Source organism: Oncorhynchus keta, chromosome 26 (assembly GCF_023373465.1).
Source record: "Oncorhynchus keta strain PuntledgeMale-10-30-2019 chromosome 26, Oket_V2, whole genome shotgun sequence".
In the NCBI taxonomy this organism is placed as follows: Eukaryota; Metazoa; Chordata; class Actinopteri; order Salmoniformes; family Salmonidae; genus Oncorhynchus; species Oncorhynchus keta.
Window position 1 is genome coordinate 35,303,556 of NC_068446.1, and position 21,088 is coordinate 35,324,643.

At 43.2% G+C, this 21,088-nt stretch overlaps 1 protein-coding gene across 1 annotated transcript in view; it reads right to left on the bottom strand.

Moving 5' to 3' along the window:
• The window catches only part of grm8b (glutamate receptor, metabotropic 8b), a 217,022-nt gene that overhangs the window by 17,389 nt on the left and 178,545 nt on the right, over nt 1-21,088 (bottom strand). Inside the window, exons 7-9 of the mRNA XM_035737804.2 lie at nt 19,653-19,853; nt 1,325-1,464; nt 77-1,012 (exon numbers count right to left, since the gene is read on the bottom strand). Of these exons, the coding sequence (XP_035593697.1) occupies nt 77-1,012; nt 1,325-1,464; nt 19,653-19,853 (1,277 nt within the window). The remainder of the gene's footprint in view (nt 1-76; nt 1,013-1,324; nt 1,465-19,652; nt 19,854-21,088) is intronic.

The following is a 21,088-nucleotide window of genomic DNA, read 5'->3' on the forward strand; positions in this document are numbered from 1 at the left end:
ATCAGGTAGAACAGAAAACCAGCAGGCTCCGGACATGTAGGTGTATTAAATACAAACACAATCAAAACAGACTCACCCTTTCTGCCGACTGTGCCGTCCCAAAGAAGATGGGTATAAATGCTAACCAAATAATGCAGGTAGTGTACATAGTAAATCCAATAGGCTTGGCCTCGTTGAAGGTCTCTGGCACTCCCCTGGTCTTGATGGCATAAACAGTACATGTGACCATCAACAGGATACTGTATCCAAGCGAGCAGATGAGTGAGAGGTCTGAGATGTCACACTTGAGCACCCCGCGGGCGTTCTCAGGGTCCTGCGTGCGCTGCTCACCATAGTCCACTACCGTGTGTGGCGGGTCGGTGGCGAACCACACAAACACGCCCATTAACTGAACTGAGATCAGGCTGAAGGTGATGACCAGCTGGGAGGCCGGGGAGATGAACCGAGGTGGCGTCACAGCTTTCTTGCCCTGCTCGAAGATGCGGTGGATGCGGTTGGTTTTGGTAAGCAAAGCTGCATAGCTGAAGCACATCCCCAGGCCCAGGAAAATGCGCCTAAAGGAGCAAACGGCAACGTCAGGGGCTGCGATCATGGGGAAGGTGATAGCATAGCACAGGAAGATACCTGTGAGCAAAACATAGCTCATCTCCCGGCCCGAGGCTCGGACAATGGGTGTGTCGTGGTAACGCACAAAGGTGACAATGACGAAGGTGGTAGCCAGAATGCCCAGGACAGAGATAAATACTGGCAACACTGCCCAGGGAGAGTGCCACTCCAGCTTGATGATGGGGATAGGTTGGCACCCGGTGTGGTTCTGGTCAGGGCGTTGCTCATACGGGCACAGCTCACACATGAACTCACTGGCCTGGAAGTGGTAGCCCTCACAGCGCTCGCAGTGCCAGCAACATGGTACTCCCTTCACCACCTTCTTTCTCTCGCCCATCTTGCAGGGCAGGCTGCACACAGAGGCGGGCACAGAGGGGTCTCCACTGGTCCACTGCATGGCATCCATCTGAGGTGGGCAGAATATGACACTGATCTTAAAAATGGGCAAGAACTAAAATAAGATGACTCAATAACATTGACTTAATTTATCAACATCATCATTGTTGTCATCATCATCCTCATTAAATTAAGTCAAATCTCTCTCTTTCAATATTGGCAAATTAGTTCAATTAATTGTATATGACAGTTTTTTTTTACAGATATTGGAGAAAATGTTATTTTTAACAACATTCTTAAGACTCGGATACAATAACATCAGGCAGAGACAAAGCAGTAACATAACATTGAAGGAAAGTGGAGTAACGGCAATCATCCTTACATTTAGGTATAGCTGGTCGGTCCAGTGGCCGATGACCTTGTACTCTGCTGTTGATCTGTTGTTGATCTGGTACTGAAAGATGTCGTAGCGTCCTGGAGCATCGCCATTCTCATTAAATGTGACAGGAGTCCCAGCACTTCCTATAAAACAGGAAGCCCACTGCAGTCAAAATTCAGTTTTTCCTGTGTTTTGTATCATATTATACAAATGGTGATGAAACTAACACTGATGAAGTGTGAAGAAATGTGATCAGTGTTATTTCCTGATAGATGCTGGTTGAAAATACAATATACACAGGACCTTCTATTCAGCAGTTTTGCATGGGCGGTAGTTTCGGATTGTCTGATGACATCACCAGGCGGTAAATTGGTTAATAGACCAATAACAAAGAGAGTTCCAAATCTCTCTGCCAATAACAGCTAGTTTTAAGTTTTCCCCTCCCCACTCAGACCACTCCCAAACAGTCCTTGCAAAATTCTGCTTGAGAAATATTGTTTTTGCAAAAAAACATGTCAATATTAATGGGAAACTATTGCAGTAAGGTACTTCATTGTTACCAAGAAATGATTTGATATTGATATAAAATCGGCTGCATTGGGCCTTTTAACATTACTGAAAAATGTACATACATTTAGAGAAATTATGACTGAAACAATGAACTTGGCTGTTTGTGTTATCACAACATAACACAGCTTGAGTGTTTACAAGATGCTAAATCCTCTGCTTCATTTCTTTACCCATGGTTATGGTATTTAAATAGAAAAAAAAGATGGAGAATATATTGCCATTGTTATAGTCAAGGCTCTCTCGAGATTGTTTTTCAGTGTACCTGTCACAGATACAGCCAAGAAAAATGGTTTAGCCGTCACTATTGACTCCAAACTACACAGCCAAAGTTCCAAATTCCTTTCGGGTAGCTATCTTGTCTCCCAGATGACCTGCCTACAGTAACACTGCTCATGTACCACCTCGTGTCCTTAAATCTTGCAAAATCCAACACAGTCGGGAAGGAAGTGGAGAGCATTATTAAAAATATACATCTCAAGAGAACCATGTATTATAACATTTTCTGCAGAGAAGTTGAGAGGATTGGGCCTGAAGTATCAGATAAAGAGATCTGACTCTCCAAAACACCACCCACAACCACATTATGCTTCCTGTTTCTGTCAGTGATAAATTAATCCATTGACACACTTTCCCACTGTGCGCACCTATCACCCTCTTGCCTTTATGCGGCGGCTTGGCAGAGAGCTGCAAACGAAAAAGGAAGAATAGATCTGACTGTTTGGACATACACAGCACATCTATCTGCATCTCACTGCAATACACAGAAGTCTTAATTAGACACAGGAGGAAATCCTCCAGTCTGAAGATATCCTCCTGTATTTTGGTGCCCTTTCAAGTTGGCACATCATTTAAAATAAATAAATGTTATGGTAAAGATCACTAGATGAGATTTGTACATTTTCATTTGTATTTTAATGACTAATGAAGGTTAGAAAATTCATGAGGGATTGGCAGCATACAAACATTTACAATAACCAAAAATCCACGGTGGTACTGTATGTTACTGAAATACTCACAGTACAATTTTATAGACATACAGTGCCTTCAGAAAGTATTCACACCCCTTGACTTCTCCCAAAATTGTTTATGTTAAAAGGTAGGATTAAAAATGGATTTAATTGTAATTTTTTGTCGACTACCTACACAAAACACTCAAAGTAATGTCAAAATGGAAGAAAAATTCTAACATTTTGGAAAATAAATGCTGACATGTAAAACATTTATGAAAAATGAAACACTCATATAGCTTGATAAGATAAGTATTCAACCCACTGAGTCAATACATGTTAGAATCATTGTTGGCAGAGATTACAGCTGTGTGTCTTTCTGCGAAAGTCTCTGAGCTTTGCATTCCTGGATTGTACAATATTTTCACATTATTCTTTTAAAAATTCAAGCTCTGTCCAGTTGGTTTTGATCATTACTAGACAGTAATTTTCAAGTATTGCTATAGATTTTCAAGCAGATTTCATTCAGAATTGTAACTAGGCCACTCAGGAACATTGTAAGCAAACTGTTTTAGGTTTTTGTCTTGCTGAAAGCACAGGAGGTTGGTCGCACCTTATTAGAGAGGATGGGCTCGTGGTCATGGCTGGAGAGGAATAGGTAGAATGGTATCAAAAACATAAATTACATGGTTTGATGCCATTCCATTCGCTCTGTTCCAGCCATAACTATTAGCTGTCCTCCCCTTAGAAGCCTCTAATAGCTGAAAGGTGAATTTGTCTACCAGTGTCTGTTAAAAAGGGGACTGAACCAGGTTTTCCTCTTAGATTTTGCCTGTGCTTAGCTCTATTCTGTTTCTTTTTATCCCAAAAATCTCCCTATGATGAAAAGCATACCCATAACATGATGCAGCCACCACCATGTGTAAAAATATGAAAGGGAGATACCTAGTCAGTTGTCCAACTGAATATATCTTCTGCATTTATCCCAACCCCTCTGAAATAGAGAGGTGTGGGGGGCTGCCTTAATCGACATCCACATCTTTGGCTCCAAGGGAACAGGGGGTTAACTGCCTTGCTCAGGGGCAGAACGACAGATTTTTACCTTGTCAGCTCAGGGATTCGATGCAGCAACCTTCTGGTTACTGGCCCAACCCTCTAACCACGAAGCTACCTGCCGCCCCAAGAGTGATACTTAGGAATATGTTTTGCTGGATTTGCCCCAAACATAATGCTTTCTATTGGACATAAAGTTAATTTCTTTGACACATTTATTTTGCAATTTTACTTTAGTGCCTTATTGAAACAGGATGCATGTTTTGAAATATTTGTATTCTGTACTGGCGTCCTTCTTTTCACTCTGTCAATTAGGTTGGTATTGTGGAGTAACTACAATGTTGTTGATCCATCCTCAGTTTTTAGCTTATCACAGTCATTAAACTCTGTAAATGTTTTAAAGTCACCATTGGCCTCATGGTGAAATCCCTATGCGGTTTCCTTCCTCCCCGGCAACTGAGTTAGGAAGGACGCCTATATCTATGTAGTGACTGAGTGTATTGATACACAATCCAAAGTTAATGTAATAACTTCACCATGCTCAAAGAGATATTCAATGTCTGCTTTTTTATTTGCCTACCAATAGGTGCCCTTCTTTGCGAGGCATTGGAAAATCTCCCCGGTCTTTGTGGATGAATCGGTGTTTAAAATACACTGCTCGACTGAGGACCTTAAAAATAATTGTATGTGTGGGGTACAGAGATGAGGTAGTCATTCAAAAATCATGTTTACACTATTATTTCACACAGAGTGAGTCCATGCAATTTATTATGTGACTTGCAAGAAAAAAATAATCCTGAACTTAGTTAGGATCACTGTAACAGAAGGGTTGAATACTTATTGACTCAATTTCAGCTTTTCATTTTTTATTAATTTGTAAAAATGTATGTAAACATAATTCCACTTTGACATTATAGTGTATTGTGTGTAGGTTAGTGACACAATATCTAAATTGAATCCATTTGAAATACAGGCAGTAACATAACAATGGGTGTGAATGCTTTCTGAAGCCACTGTATACCTATTCATCAATTTAGAGTAGACATTCAGCTGACTGATAAACCAGCAACAATTAGCTTGCTTTGCATATCAATGCATCTGACATGATATACTGTCATATCTGTTCATCTATACTTTTGTCACGTAGGTTCAAGTGATGCTACAGAATGGAGCCACCTAGATTTAAACGATGACGGGCCAGTCTGACAATACCTCTGCTCTGACTCGTTCAAAAACAACAACATTAATGCTCATTCTTAACCGTTCTGCACTCCAATCAGCGCTTTGATTGTAACAAACGTGACTACATTTTTTTTTTATACTGCGACTCTGTGGCTCTTTACATAGATGATTAGATGGTTGGGCAATGCGTTGATTGAACCAATCCCAGACATAATCATGGGTTGACCCACTCTCAAGCTTCCAATTACCCACGCAGCCTACAAAGTAGATTCCTTTAGAAACAGAATCCAGAGCAACGGAATATAGTCATGAAAAAGCAGACACCCTCAGTAATTTATGATTACTGAGTGGGCGCAGGTTTTGATTATATCCAAGTCCTACCTTCTTCAACATGAATAAATGCATGGCAAATCGCATCTGCACAGCGATGAATCACCATACCATCCTCGGGATCCAGAGACCCCCCAGCAAAATCATGTTGATATGAAGTAAAAAATATTCCCAGAATATTTCTCGATAATGATGATGGTGCGGGGCTCTTGTACCAAATCAGTCTTGATGAATGATAAGATTGGAAATCAGCCCCAGTTACATGGTGACAACAGAGACACGGCAGAATGACAGCTTTCAACAGAATGTCAGACACTTGAAAGGTTTTCAAAGGGCCAGATTAGTGCTCTCACATGGGATGCCCTCAAATTAAATCAAATCTTATTTGTCACAACGCTTCGAATACAACAGATTTAATCATTACCGTGAAATGCTTACTTACAAGCCCTTAACGATCCATTGTGACAGGCTGACCTGACCCTTGACATATGCAAAAAGCCCCTCCAAAACACAATACTGTGTTCCAAGCAGTGGCATGAGAATAATATGGATGATTGTGGATGATAGTGGATGACAGTGGATGATATGGGTTATAGTGGATGACAGTAGATGACAGTGGATGATAGTGGATTATAGTGGATTATAGTGAATGACAGTGGATGATAGTTGATGACAGTGGACCATAGTGGATGATATGGATGACAAAAGAGTGAAGAATCCGCACATTGCTCTGATGCTGACAAAGTGCTTGTTTATTGGTAATGTTACATTTTTGCTATCAATGTACAGTGTCTTTGTATTTGACATGGATGCAAATGAGCGCACCGCTCTTTCAGTGAGTTACTGTAAAAACTAAAACAAGCCATTGCATTAATCTCAAAGTAGATCTACTGGCGTTTCATTAATCACAAAGTAGATCTCCTGGCGCTTAATTAATAACAAAGTAGATCTACTGGCGTTTCATTCATCTCAATGTAGATCTACTGGCGTTTCATTAAATCACAAAGTAGATCTACTGGCGTTTCATTAATCACAAAGTAGATCTACTGGCGTTTCATTAATCACAAAGTAGATCTACTGGCGTTTCATTAATCACAAAGTAGATCTACTGGCGTTTCATTAATCTCAATGTAGATTTACTGGCGTTTCATTCATCTCAAAGTAGATCTACTGGCGTTTCATTCATCACAAAGTAGATCTACTGGCGTTTCATTCATCTCAATGTAGATCTACTGGCGTTTCATTAATCACAAAGTAGATCTACTGGCGTTTCATTAATCTCAAAGTAGATCTACTGGCGTTTCATTAATCACAAAGTAGATATACTGGTGTTTAATTCATCACAAAGTAGATCTACTGGCGTTTCATTAATCACAAAGTAGATCTACTGGCGTTTCATTAATCACAAAGTAGATCTACTGGCGTTTCATTCATCTCAATGTAGATCTACTGGCGTTTCATTAATCACAAAGTAGATCTACTGGCGTTTCATTAATCACAAAGTAGATCTACTGGCGTTTCATTCATCACAAAGAAGATATACTGGTGTTTCATTAATTAATTAATTAATTACAGGCCTCATACAAGGGTTTTATGTTCAAGATCAACCTTGGTATGGACCTTGAATTCATCTTATCACCAATGCTCCTTTCTGCCTCAAGGAATCTCAATCCAGAAGGCCAAAAGCTTTTCTTTATGCCTTAGGCTAGAAGCAACAGGAAGGAGAGCTTTTGTAAAAGGAATGCATTGACAGATGACATTGAACTGTAGGTGGGCTCGAGGATCTGTAAAAAAAAAAAGTGCAGTAATTGCTTGTGAATTATATACTGTGTTATGCTTCATAAATGGGTTATTGTGACAAGGCCTGCCAAAATCATGTCAATCTGATTTGTGCAGTCTCGAGGCTACGGCAGATAGACTTTCCCTTTTACAAAACTCTTCCGGATAGCACCGTATGAAAATAATATTTTTGATTGGTTGTTTTGTTTGTCAATAAAAAAGATGGAGGAGTGCTATTGTACAGTAGGTCATGTAGAACTCTCACTCCAGAGACATGTCCACATTTCATTTACCTCTAATGGAGGCCAATGTCCACACATATTTCATTTCCTCTATTGGCAGTGCAAATAAGTCATGGGAATGCCAATGTATATCTCCACTACAATTTCCCCCTTAAAGTGCCAACAGGGTCATGTGAGATCAGAATAGTCATTGTTTTATGTTCTATTAATTCAACGATTGCTATTGAATAGAACCCTGACTGAAGCGGCATTCTTTAGGACACTGACAGGCAGCAAACATTAGATCTGAAAAACAGCAGTGGGAGATTTTCTAGCTTATTACAATTCATCTCCCACTATTGATTGTTTCTTGACATCTCAGAGGGCTCAGGGTAGAGTCCTGCATGGGTCACTTTCTAATATATACAGTATCAGACCCAATGCAGGATTCTGGCTCAGGGGTGGGAGAGGAAATTCCCCAACAAGCTACATATGGTTTGCAACCTGTCAGTGAATTCATTTAATTGTTTGTTTGTTCGTTCATTCAAATATCAAAAGGAAGGAATAAATATTGTGACACAGTAGAAAGCCCCAAAACTTAAACTGGACCCTTATCACTGTTTAGTTAAAAGTCCATGTCCAAACTAATGGACGAAATCACCCTGATGACTATTCTATTTGTCTATGCTCTAGTAATCATGTTCTAAGCAAGACACAAAAGCTTTTATATTCTGATGGTTTTATCATAGTAAATGTTAGCATTAGAGGCAAATAGTCCTGTTTATGCTCATTCTCTATTAGCCTCCTGACACTAATCTAAAAATAAGCGTATGTATGAAGCCACTCAGGCGAATGGGAACGCGGTTGGGTTAGCAATTAGCCTCTGGCTATAGTCACAGTCACTGTCGAAGCGCTGCTCAAAGCTTGGACGTCTGATTCGGTACATTTCAAACTCTGTTTACGGGTAACCCCTACGCTTTGCTCCCAAAAACCAGTGTGGAGAAAAAAAACTCTATTGATGCTCGTATGTGATGATGTGTGTGTGTTCATACGCTAAAGCACTCCTACAGTCTCAATCAAGCATTTTATACACAGGCAGGAACAGACTCACACATGCATGTGTTGGAATACTTTGTGTATTTCATAAGGTAAGGGACTCCTGTACACTCAATCATCTTGTCTTTAACCTACCAATCTGCATTATTTCTTGAAAAGATTCTTGTGCATAACATTCATCCTACACTTAGAATTGCAAATGCATGCATAACTTTTTCCTCTTTTTGTTGTCGTTACTTTTAATTTAATTCAATGATCAAGGCACACACAATATAGTGTTTCATCATCCAACACAGCACTGATGTGGGTTTGACTGAACACAGGCTTGCAATTTCTGTCCCGCAGTCATATTCATTGCTAATTCAATGTTTTTTTCTCCCAAAATAACACAGTGCAGTTCCACATTCATCAAGTTTGGCAGAGATATGAATCCCTTCAAGGTCTGAAGATTGTTAAGAAATCAACTGAAGCTTTACTAGTTCTGCATGCTTGCCGTAAAAAGCCAGTGAGAATGCCTATTCCCCTGCTCCATATTTCTCCCTAGCCCATTGCCGGAGAAGAAGATAGAATAATTATTCAGATCTGCCTCTCCCTCTCAGGTAGGGAGCTGGGAGGAGAGACGCTTGTGGATATATGAAAACTTACCCAACTGAGGTATTGAAATTTTGAGGCAGATCAAGGAAAAGCATGCAAAATAGCTACACATGAGGGGAAAGATGAGAGGAGTGAAGAGTGCTTTTTACGAGTTACTCACGCTGTTTCCATATGGACAGCAAAATGGAAAAAGATGTAGGAGTCAACACCTTCTGTTGTACAAATTACTTTTCATGTTCACTTGTTTTTCTAACATGATACAACACAGTATGGTCTTAGTTTAAGGACTGAGAAATATTACCAAACTTAGGTAGGGCCTTTGTGCTGAAAGCATGGGCCTTTGTGCTGAAGGGACAGACCACATTCTTGAAAAAACAGTTAAGTCTTTCTGCCTCTGTATGTGTGTCTACGGGGCCTGTGAAGTCTTTCTGCCCCTGTATGTGTGTCTACAGGGCCTGTGAAGTCTTTCTGCCTCTGTATGTGTGTCTACAGGGCCTGTGAAGTCTTTCTGCCTCTGTATGTGTGTCTACAGGGCCTGTGAAGTCTTTCTGCCCCTGTATGTGTGTCTACAGGGCCTGTGAAGTCTTTCTGCCTCTGTATGTGTGTCTACAGGGCCTGTGAAGTCTTTCTGCCTCTGTATGTGTGTCTACAGGGCCTGTGAAGTCTTTCTGCCCCTGTATGTGTGTCTACAGGGCCTGTGAAGTCTTTCTGCCCCTGTGTGTCTACAGGGCCTGTGAAGTCTTTCTGCCTCTGTATGTGTGTCTACAGGGCCTGTGAAGTCTTTCTGCCTCTGTATGTGTGTCTACAGGGCCTGTGAAGTCTTTCTGCCTCTGGATGTGTGTCTACAGGGCCTGTGAAGTCTTTCTGCCTCTGTATGTGTGTCTACAGGGCCTGTGAAGTCTTTCTGCCTCTGTATGTGTGTCTACAGGGCCTGTGAAGTCTTTCTGCCTCTGTATGTGTGTCTACAGGGCCTGTGAAGTCGTTCTGCCTCTGTATGTGTGTCTAGAGGACCTGTGAAGTCTTTCTGCCTCTGTATGTGTGTCTACAGGGCCTGTGAAGTCTTTCTGCCTCTGTATGTGTGTCTACAGGGCCTGTGAAGTCTTTCTGCCTCTGTATGTGAGTCTACAGGGCCTGTGAAGTCTTTCTGCCTCTGTATGTGTGTCTACAGGGCCTGTGAAGTCTTTCTGCCTCTGTATGTGTGTCTACAGGGCCTGTGAAGTCTTTCTGCCTCTGTATGTGTGTCTACAGGGCCTGTGAAGTCTTTCTGCCTCTGTATGTGTGTCTACAGGGCCTGTGAAGTCTTTCTGCCTCTGTATGTGTGTCTACAGGGCCTGTGAAGTCTTTCTGCCTCTGTATGTGTGTCTACAGGGCCTGTGAACTCTTTCTGCCTCTGTATGTGTGTCTACAGGGCCTGTGAAGTCTTTCTGCCTCCAATACAGACGGTTGGCCAAGGTTGAATAGTCTACATAGAGTGATTAACTGACTCATTCAGCACCACGAGCATAAAGAAATCCATTTGAAAACCTTAACCTCAACGGAGTCAGAGCATGGGGAGATATGTGAAGTGTTATTTCTTTCTTCCTCTATCTAAGCAAGTCCATCTCGCCACACGCTTTGAAAAGGATGACAACCTTGTAAATGTATGCTGAAGTAACAGGCGAGAGATGAAGATGTACCGGCTTTATCTACTGTAGTCTTTTATCCCACCCATTCATGAGGGACTCTGGTGTAGAATTACAAAAGTACTGGGCCAATGTTAAATTAATCACATTGTTATCTCACAACTCTGAACGTGAGCCGTCTTCGACTCTGCACATGTTCCGAGACAGGGACTCCGAGATAAATGACTGTATGTTCTGAGCTGAAGAGAGACAGGGACTCCGAGATAAATGACTGTATGTTCTGAGCTGAAGAGAGACAGGGACCTGTATGTTCTGAGCTGAAGAGAGACAGGGACATATAAATGACTGTTGTTCTGCTGAAGAGAGACAGGGACTCCAGATAAATGACTGTATGTTCTGGCTGAAGAGAGACAGGGACTCCGGATAAATGACTGTATGTTCTGAGCTGAAGAGAGACAGGGACTTAAATGACTGTATGTTCAGCTGAAGAGAGACAGGGACTCCGAGATAAATGACTGTATGTTCTGAGCTGAAGAGAGACAGGGACTCCGAGATAAATGACTGTATGTTCTGAGCTGAAGAGAGACAGGGACTCCGAGATAAATGACTGTATGTTCTGAGCTGAAGAGAGACAGGGACTCCGAGATAAATGACTGTATGTTCTGAGCTGAAGAGAGACAGGGACATATAAATGACTGTATGTTCTGAGCTGAAGAGAGACAGGGACATATAAATGACTGTATGTTCTGAGCTGAAGAGAGACAGGGACATATAAATGACTGTATGTTCTGAGCTGAAGAGAGACAGGGACTCCTAAATGACTGTATGTTCTGAGCTGAAGAGAGACAGGGACTCCATAAATGACTGTATGTTCTGAGCTGAAGAGAGACAGGGACTCCGAATAAATGACTGATGTTCTGACAAGAGAGACAGGGACTTGTAAATGACTGTATGTTCTGAAAGAGAACAGGGACGAGATAAATGACTGTATGTTCTGAGCTGAAGAGAGACAGGGACATATAAATGACTGTATGTTCTGAGCTGAAGAGAGACAGGGACATATACATGACTGTATGTTCTGAGCTGAAGAGAGACAGGGACATATAAATGACTGTATGTTCTGAGCTGAAGAGAGACAGGGACTCCGAGATAAATGACTGTATGTTCTGAGCTGAAGAGAGACAGGGACATATAAATGACTGTATGTTCTGAGCTGAAGAGAGACAGGGACATATAAATGACTGTATGTTCTGAGCTGAAGAGAGACAGGGACATATAAATGACTGTATGTTCTGAGCTGAAGAGAGACAGGGACATATAAATGACTGTATGTTCTGAGCTGAAGAGAGACAGGGACATATAAATGACTGTATGATAAATGACTGTATGTTCTGAGCTGAAGAGAGACAGGGACATATACATGACTGTATGTTCTGAGCTGAAGAGAGACAGGGACATATAAATGACTGTATGTTCTGAGCTGAAGAGAGACAGGGACATATAAATGACTGTATGTTCTGAGCTGAAGAGAGACAGGGACATATAAATGACTGTATGTTCTGAGCTGAAGAGAGACAGGGACATATAAATGACTGTATGTTCTGAGCTGAAGAGAGACAGGGACATAAATGACTGTATGTTCTGAGCTGAAGAGAGACAGGGACATATAAATGACTGTATGTTCTGATAAATGACTGTATGTTCTGAGCTGAAGAGAGACAGGGACATATAAATGACTGTATGTTCTGAGCTGAAGAGAGACAGGGACATATAAATGACTGTATGTTCTGAGCTGAAGAGAGACAGGGACATATAAATGACTGTATGTTCTGAGCTGAAGAGAGACAGGGACATATAAATGACTGTATGTTCTGAGCTGAAGAGAGACAGGGACATATAAATGACTGTATGTTCTGAGCTGAAGAGAGACAGGGACATATACATGACTGTATGTTCTGAGCTGAAGAGAGACAGGGACATATAAATGACTGTATGTTCTGAGCTGAAGAGAGACAGGGACATATAAATGACTGTATGTTCTGAGCTGAAGAGAGACAGGGACATATAAATGACTGTATGTTCTGAGCTGAAGAGAGACAGGGACATATAAATGACTGTATGTTCTGAGCTGAAGAGAGACAGGGACATATACATGACTGTATGTTCTGAGCTGAAGAGAGACAGGGACATATAAATGACTGTATGTTCTGAGCTGAAGAGAGACAGGGACATATAAATGACTGTATGTTCTGAGCTGTATCTGTGAATTATCAGTCTAGCACACGTGATAAAAACACAATAGGAAGAGAAAGACAATCCTATCTGACAAATAGTTACTTTATGGTGAATTAACTATGTAGGTCTAAGTAATGAAATGAAGTATGAAACAATCTTAGCTTAGAAACAATTAAGAACCTCAGAGTTAGAGTGGTGATGTGTGGTTGTGCTGGTGGTGATAAATGCTTGATGTTATTCATCCCATTGATGAAGACGCCAGAGCTGAATCAGAAGTACTGAGCTTTTCCTTACCCCTTAAAGGCAAAAGACTCGATCATTTTTTCATTGGAGTTTGTTAGTGAAGAGTCAGACTATTGGGTCTTGAAGTGTCCCTAAAAGTAGTTTTTGACAGCCGTGGAGCTTATTAATCATGGATTCACTCTCTGAAGCAGTAATCCAAGCCATGGAAGTGACAAATAATAATCAAACCATGAATTACAGACTGAAACAGATAGTTAGTGGGGGATCGAAGAAGGATGCCGGATTGGCGCACATTCAAAACATCTGTTCTAACAAAGTGGATATTCGTCAAATCAGCCATGATTGATATATTGTAACAGGCCCACAATGTGGTTACTAAAGTCAGTTTTCATGTAGAACATTTAGAAGTTGTCCTTTTTCAGGTTTAGAAGAAGTAACTGCTAAATGCTAACTCCCATTTGTATGAGCTGGTAGCATAGCTAGCGTACAGAAATCGGTGGTGGTAGTCAAAGTAGTTTTTACCTGTAATGCAGTTGATTGGTGATGATGACATAAACATATATCGGGGTTGGCATCCATATAAGCATTATACTCCGATGTTTACCTCAACATAGTGTGAAATACACAAATAAACAATATCCTAATTGTAGGCTAATTTTTATGGGGGAAATGAGGACATTTGAGATCTTTCCCCCACGCATTTCCATGGCATTTCCATTCTTTTGGTCGAGTTCGATTGACCTCTTTACTGCATATATAAGCCAACAATTATTGTGATACTGAATGAATACCAATTTGTTTTATTGAACCCGAGACAATACCCATGATAAGAATTAGAACACAGAGACTGTGTGAATCTCTAGTATAGCTGACAGAGATCTATCTATGGCTACCCTCAAAGAAGACCCATCTTGACCGATGACCAAGACTGTGAAAATATGTAGAACAAGATGAGAGGAGAAACTGTACGAGTCAGGAGAAGAGAAGGAGAGTGGAGAGTGAAGAGAGAAGAGCAGAGGAGAGTGAAGAGAGAAGAGCAGAGGAGAGTGAAGAGAGAAGAGCAGAGGAGGAGAGTGGAGAGAGAAGGGACAGAGGAGGAGAGTGAAGAGAGAAGAGGAGAGTGAAGAGAGAAGAGCAGAGGAGGAGAGTGAAGAGAGAAGAGCAGAGGAGGAGAGTGAAGAGAGAAGAGCAGAGGAGGAGAGTGAAGAGAGAAGAGCAGAGGAGGAGAGTGAAGAGAGAAGGGCAGAGGAGGAGAGTGGAGAGAGAAAAGCAGAGGAGGAGAGTGAAGAGAGAAAAGCAGAGGAGGAGAGTGAAGAGAGAAGAGCAGAGGAGGAGAGTGAAGAGAGAAGGGCAGAGGAGGAGAGTGGAGAGAGAAAAGCAGAGGAGGAGAGTGAAGAGAGAAGAGCAGAGGAGGAGAGTGGAGAGAGAAAAGCAGAGGAGGAGAGTGAAGAGAGAAGAGCAGAGGAGGAGAGTGGAGAGAGAAAAGCAGAGGAGGAGAGTGAAGAGAGAAGAGCAGAGGAGGAGAGTGAAGAGAGAAGCACAGAGTACATTTTTTTAACTAGGCAAGTCAGTTAAGAACAAATTCTTATTTTCAATGACGGCCTAGGGACAGTGGGTTAACTGCCTCGTTCAGGGGCAGAACAACAGATTTGTACCTTGTCAGCTCGGAGATTTGATCTTAAAACTTTTTGGTTACTAGTCCAATGAACTAACCACTAGGCTACCTGCTGAGAGTGAAGAGAGAAGAGCAGAGGAGAGTGAACATTTAACATTTACATTTAAGTCATTTAGCAGACGCTCTTATCCAGAGCGACTTACAAATTGGTGCATACACCTTAAGACATCCAGTGGAACAGCCACTTTACAATAGTGCATCTAAATCTTTTTAGGGGGGGGGGGGGGTGAGAAGGATTACTTACCCTATCCTAGGTATTCCTTGAAGAGGTGGGGTTTCAGGTGTCTCCGGAAGGTGGTGATTGACTCCGCTGTCCTGGCATCGTGAGGGAGTTTGTTCCACCATTGGGGGGCCAGAGCAGCGAACAGTTTTGACTGGGCTGAGCGGGAACTGTACTTCCTCAGTGGTAGGGAGGCGAGCAGGCCAGAGGTGGATGAACGCAGTGCCCTTGTTTGGGTGTAGGGCCTGATCAGAGCCTGGAGGTACTGAGGTGCCGTTCCCCTCACAGCTCCGTAGGCAAGCACCATGGTCTTGTAGCGGATGCGAGCTTCAACTGGAAGCCAGTGGAGAGAGCGGAGGAGCGGGGTGACGTGAGAGAACTTGGGAAGGTTGAACACCAGACGGGCTGCGGCGTTCTGGATGAGTTGTAGGGGTTTAATGGCACAGGCAGGGAGCCCAGCCAACAGCGAGTTGCAGTAATCAAGACGGGAGATGACAAGTGCCTGGATTAGGACCTGCGCCGCTTCCTGTGTGAGGCAGGGTCGTACTCTGCGGATGTTGTAGAGCATGAACCTACAGGAACGGGACACCGCCTTGATGTTAGTTGAGAACGACAGGGTGTTGTCCAGGATCACGCCAAGGTTCTTAGCGCTCTGGGAGGAGGACACAATGGAGTTGTCAACCGTGATGGCGAGATCATGGAATGGGCAGTCCTTCCCCGGGAGGAAGAGGAGCTCCGTCTTGCTGAGGTTCAGCTTGAGGTGGTGATCCTTCATCCACACTGATATGTCTGCCAGACATGCAGAGATGCGATTCGCCACCTGGTCATCAGAAGGGGGAAAGGAGAAGATTAATTGTGTGTCGTCTGCATAGCAATGATAGGAGAGACCATGTGAGGTTATAACAGAGCCAAGTGACTTGGTGTATAGCGAGAATAAGAGAGGGCCTAGAACAGAGCCCTGGGGGACACCAGTGGTGAGAGCGTGTGGTGAGGCCACCTGGTAGGAGACCTGTCAGGTAGGACGCAATCCAGCGTGGTGCCCAACTCGGAGAGGTGGAGAGGAGGATCTGATGGTTCACAGTATTGAAGGCAGCCGATAGGTCTAGAAGGATGAGAGCAGAGGAGAGAGAGTTAGCTTTAGCAGTGCGGAGCGCCTCCGTGATACAGAGAAGAGCAGTCTCAGTTGAATGACTAGTCTTGAAACCTGACTGATTTGGATCAAGAAGGTCATTCTGAGAGAGATAGCGGTAGAGCTGGCCAAGGACGGCACGCTCAAGAGTTTTGGAGAGAAAAGAGAGAAGGGATACTGGTCTGTAGTTGTTGACGTCGGAGGGATCGAGTGTAGGTTTTTTCAGAAGGGGTGCAACTCTCGCTCTCTTGAAGACGGAAGGGACGTAGCCAGCGGTCAGGGATGAGTTGATGAGCGAGGTGAGGTAAGGGAGAAGGTCTCCGGAAATGGTCTGGAGAAGAGAGGAGGGGATAGGGTCAAGCGGGCAGGTTGTTGGGCGGCCGGCCGTCACAAGACGCGAGATTTCATCTGGAGAGAGAGGGGAGAAAGAGGTCAGAGCATAGGGTAGGGCAGTGTGAGCAGAACCAGCGGTGTCGTTTGACTTAGCAAACGAGGATCGGATGTCGTCAACCTTCTTTTCAAAATGGTTGACGAAGTCATCTGCAGAGAGGGAGGAGGGGCGGGGGGGTTCAGGAGGGAGGAGAAGGTGGCAAAGAGCTTCCTAGGGTTAGAGGCAGATGCTTGGAATTTAGAATGGTAGAAAGTGGCTTTAGCAGCAGAGACAGAGGAGGAAAATGTAGAAAGGAGGGAGTGAAAGGATGCCAGGTCCGCAGGGAGGCGAGTTTTCCTCCATTTCCGCTCGGCTGCCCGGAGCCCTGTTCTGTGAGCTGGCAATGAGTCGTCGAGCCACGGAGCGGGAGGGGAGGACCGAGCCGGCCTGGAGGATAGGGGACATAGAGAGTCAAAGGATGCAGAAAGGGAGGAGAGGAGGGTTGAGGAGGCAGAATCAGGAGATAGGTTGGAGAAGGTTTGAGCAGAGGGAAGAGATGATAGGATGGAAGAGGAGAGAGTAGCGGGGGAGAGAGAGCGAAGGTTGGGACGGCGCGATACCATCCGAGTAGGGGCAGCGTGGGAAGTGTTGGATGAGAGCGAGAGGGAAAAGGATACAAGGTAGTGGTCGGAGACTTGGAGGGGAGTTGCAATGAGGTTAGTGGAAGAACAGCATCTAGTAAAGATGAGGTCAAGCGTATTGCCTGCCTTGTGAGTAGGGGGAAGGTGAGAGGGTGAGGTCAAAAGAGGAGAGGAGTGGAAAGAAGGAGGCAGAGAGGAATGAGTCAAAGGTAGACGTGGGGAGGTTAAAGTCGCCCAGAACTGTGAGAGGTGAGCCGTCCTCAGGAAAGGAGCTTATCAAGGCATCAAGCTCATTGATGAACTCTCCAAGGGAACCTGGAGGGCGATAAATGATAAGGATGTTAAGCTTGAAAGGGCTGGTAACTGTGACAGCATGGAATTCAAAGGAGGCGATAGACAGATGGGTAAGGGGAGAAAGAGAGAAAGACCACTTGGGAGAGATGAGGATCCCGGTGCCACCACCCCGCTGACCAGAAGCTCTCGGGTGTGTGAGAACACGTGGGCGGACGAGGAGAGAGCAGTAGGAGTAGCAGTGTTATCTGTGGTGATCCATGTTTCCGTCAGTGCCAAGAAGTCGAGGGACTGGAGGGAGGCATAGGCTGAGATGAACTCTGCCTTGTTGGCCGCAGATCGGCAGTTCCAGAGGCTACCGGAGACCTGGAACTCCACGTGGGTCGTACGCGCTGGGACCACCAGATTAGGGTGGCCGCGGCCACGCGGTGTGGAGCGTTTGTATGGTCTGTGCAGAGAGGAGAGAACAGGGATAGACAGACACATAGTTGACAGGCTACAGAAGAGGCTACGCTAATGCAAGGAGATTGGAATGACAAGTGGACTACACGTCTCGAATGTTCAGAAAGTTAAGCTTACGTAGCAAGAATCTTAGTGACTAAAATGATTAAAATGATACAGTACTGCTGAAGTAGGCTAGCTGGCAGTAGCTGCGTTGTTGACACTACACTAATCAAGTCGTTCCGTTGAGTGTAATAGTTTCTACAGTGCTACTATTCGGGGCTAGCTGGCTAGCTAGCAGTGTTGTTTACGTTACGTTGCGTTAAAAGAACGACAATAGCTGGCTAGCTAACCTAGAAAATCGCTCTAGACTACACAATTATCTTTGATACAAGGACGGCTATGTAGCTAGCTATGTAGCTAGCTACGATCAAACAAATCAAACCGTTGTACTGTAATGAAATGAAATGAAAATGTGATACTACCTGTGAATGTGACCGGGTTGTTGAATACTATTCAGTAGACGTTGGCTAGCTGTTAGCTGTTAGCTGTTGGCTAGCTAGCAGAGTCTCCTACGTTAAGGACGACAAATAGCTGGCTAGCGAACCTCGGTAAATTAAGATAATCACTCCAAGACTACACACTCTAACTACACAATTATCTTGGAAACAAAGACAACTATGTAGCTAGCTAACACTAAACTAATCACTACAGTCTTCTGTTCAGTTGAGTGAATAGCACTACAGTGATGCTAATCTGTAAAGCGGCTAAATGGCATATATTATTATTATTATATTATATTATGCTAATCTGTGGGCGTTTGCTAGCGTTTGCTAGCGTATGCTAGCTGCTGGGCGAATAGCAGTGAAGGCTACGTTAGGGCGACGAAATACGATAATTATGTGAAGAGAGAAGAGCAGAGTAGGAGAGAGAAGAGAGAAGAGCAGAGGAGGAGAGTGAAGAGAGAAGAGCAGAGGAGAGTGAAGAGAGAAGAGCAGAGTAGGAGAGAGAAGAGAGAAGAGCAGAGGAGGAGAGTGAAGAGAGAAGAGCAGAGGAGAAGAGTGGAGTGTGAAGAGAGAAGAGCAGAGGAGGAAAGTGAAGAGGGGCGGCAGGTAGCCTCGATCTCGGTTGCTTGATCGAATCCCCGAGCTGACAAGGTAAAAATCTGTCGTTCTGCCCCTGAACAAGGCAGTTAACCCACTGTTCCAAGGCCGTTATTGAAAATAAGAATTTGTTCTTGACTGACTTGCCTAGTTAAATAAAGAAGAGGAGAGGGCATTTTATTAGTGTTTTGGTTAATCATGTCACATGACCTGGATCTTACGCTTTATTTTAGTAAGCCTTTTCCAGAAATGAGAATTAGACAAACAATTAAAGCAATTGCCTGAGGATGGTGCTGGATAATTTGATGAAAAAGTAAGGTCTTGTGACATGATTAACCAAAACACAGTATTGGAGAAATGAAGAGGTCAAGGCTGAGAGATGAATAAATGATCAGGTGCTTGAGGAGGGGGAATTGCAGTACTGAATGAAGTGTCTGTAGAGGGTATAACGACAGTGAAACAGAAACAAAGGAGTGAGACAATAATGGAAATGTAGGGGAAGGTTCCATAACAATCCTATGGTAATGTAATGAGGAAGAATGAACGTTGGAAAAGTGTATGCCACATGATGATGATGAAGATGAAGATGATAACAGTGATGGAGATGATGTGTTGAAAAGGGTCCTTACCATTGAAGTTTACCGCCCTGATGAAGGTCAGTAGCTCCTTGCCGTCAATGTTGGCCATGCGTGGACACAGGCCTGGGTACCCTGAGCAGAGCTCCCGGTGCATTCGGTGTAGGGCATGGGCCATGGCATATACAGCATCCATCACGAACTGTACCTTCCCCTCCTGTTCATAGGTTGAGTCACGGCCCACCTTCTCCAGTCCTGGACAAGAGAAGAACAACAGTAAGATAAATGCCGCTGTTCAATAGACAGTTCTGTCGTTGACTGTCAAATTGTCCAGTGTTCGGCAGTTGTACTGAGTAGGTGTGAATTGAAGAATAAGGCAGTCAATACTTAAGACTCCCACGTTCGTGATCTATTCAATATGAATATCCCTGACTTTTTCACACAGTCCTTGTATGAATGATTACATCTCACAGTTTAATATAACATGTCACAATACATACATATCACAATGTAACTGTCAACTGTTTTCACTTTAGGCACATGCAGACAGCACTAGCATTTCAAATCATCTTTTGTATCCTACTGTATGTATGCTTGTAATTAAAAGGACGTCGGACCCACTGGAAACAAAATAATTCACCTTTTTGATTACATTGTTATCAATTCCCATTCCCTACAAGCAGTTAAGTAATGTACATGACCCACTGCAAATCATTATGTTTCAGGTGTCTACTAGTGAATAGAATAGTGAGAAAAAAAATAGCTATTGTTATGTTTCTCAAACTTTCCTTCAGATTCCTCTGGCAACAAACAGAGAAAAGAAGTTTAAAGAAAGTGTGTGGTGAACTATCTGGTCGAGCAAGCCCTCATTCAAGGATCTTGACATCTTTGCATTAATAGGCCCTGGTAAATGAAATTCAATGAAATTTGATAGCAGCTCTTGGTGTGACAGATCTGTCTGAAAGGGAGGCATTTGGCACAGCAGGAAAGACTGATTACTTGTCTGTAGATCCAGCATGATTGGAGCATGACTTGCACTGTTCATACTCAAATTGAAAGATGTTGCTGCTCAGTAGTCACGATTGTAGGGAAGGGCCAGTATTTCCTTGTCATAAGAAAACTATGTGGCATGTGAGATGTGAAGACGTATTCAAATGTACATTTAATCACGACTACCTGACAGCAAGGTGTGGGGCAGTTGTCCAGTTTACTAAACATGCTGCATCAGACAAAAAGGGTTTGGACAAAGTCCATATCTTCCATAACTGGTTTGATGTGCTATAACTTACTTCTGTAGGAAACTTTGTTTTGTAGGAAACTTAGTTCTATATGAATCAGTATGCACATACTGAACTTGCACTGTCCACGTTTGCTAATCATTAGTTTGCCTTGAGGGAATTACTCCAGAACACCTGAATCATTAGTACTAATCTACAAGTATGAGCAATTTGAGACATCTGCAAATTACCCTGGAAAATAAAAAAGTCTAC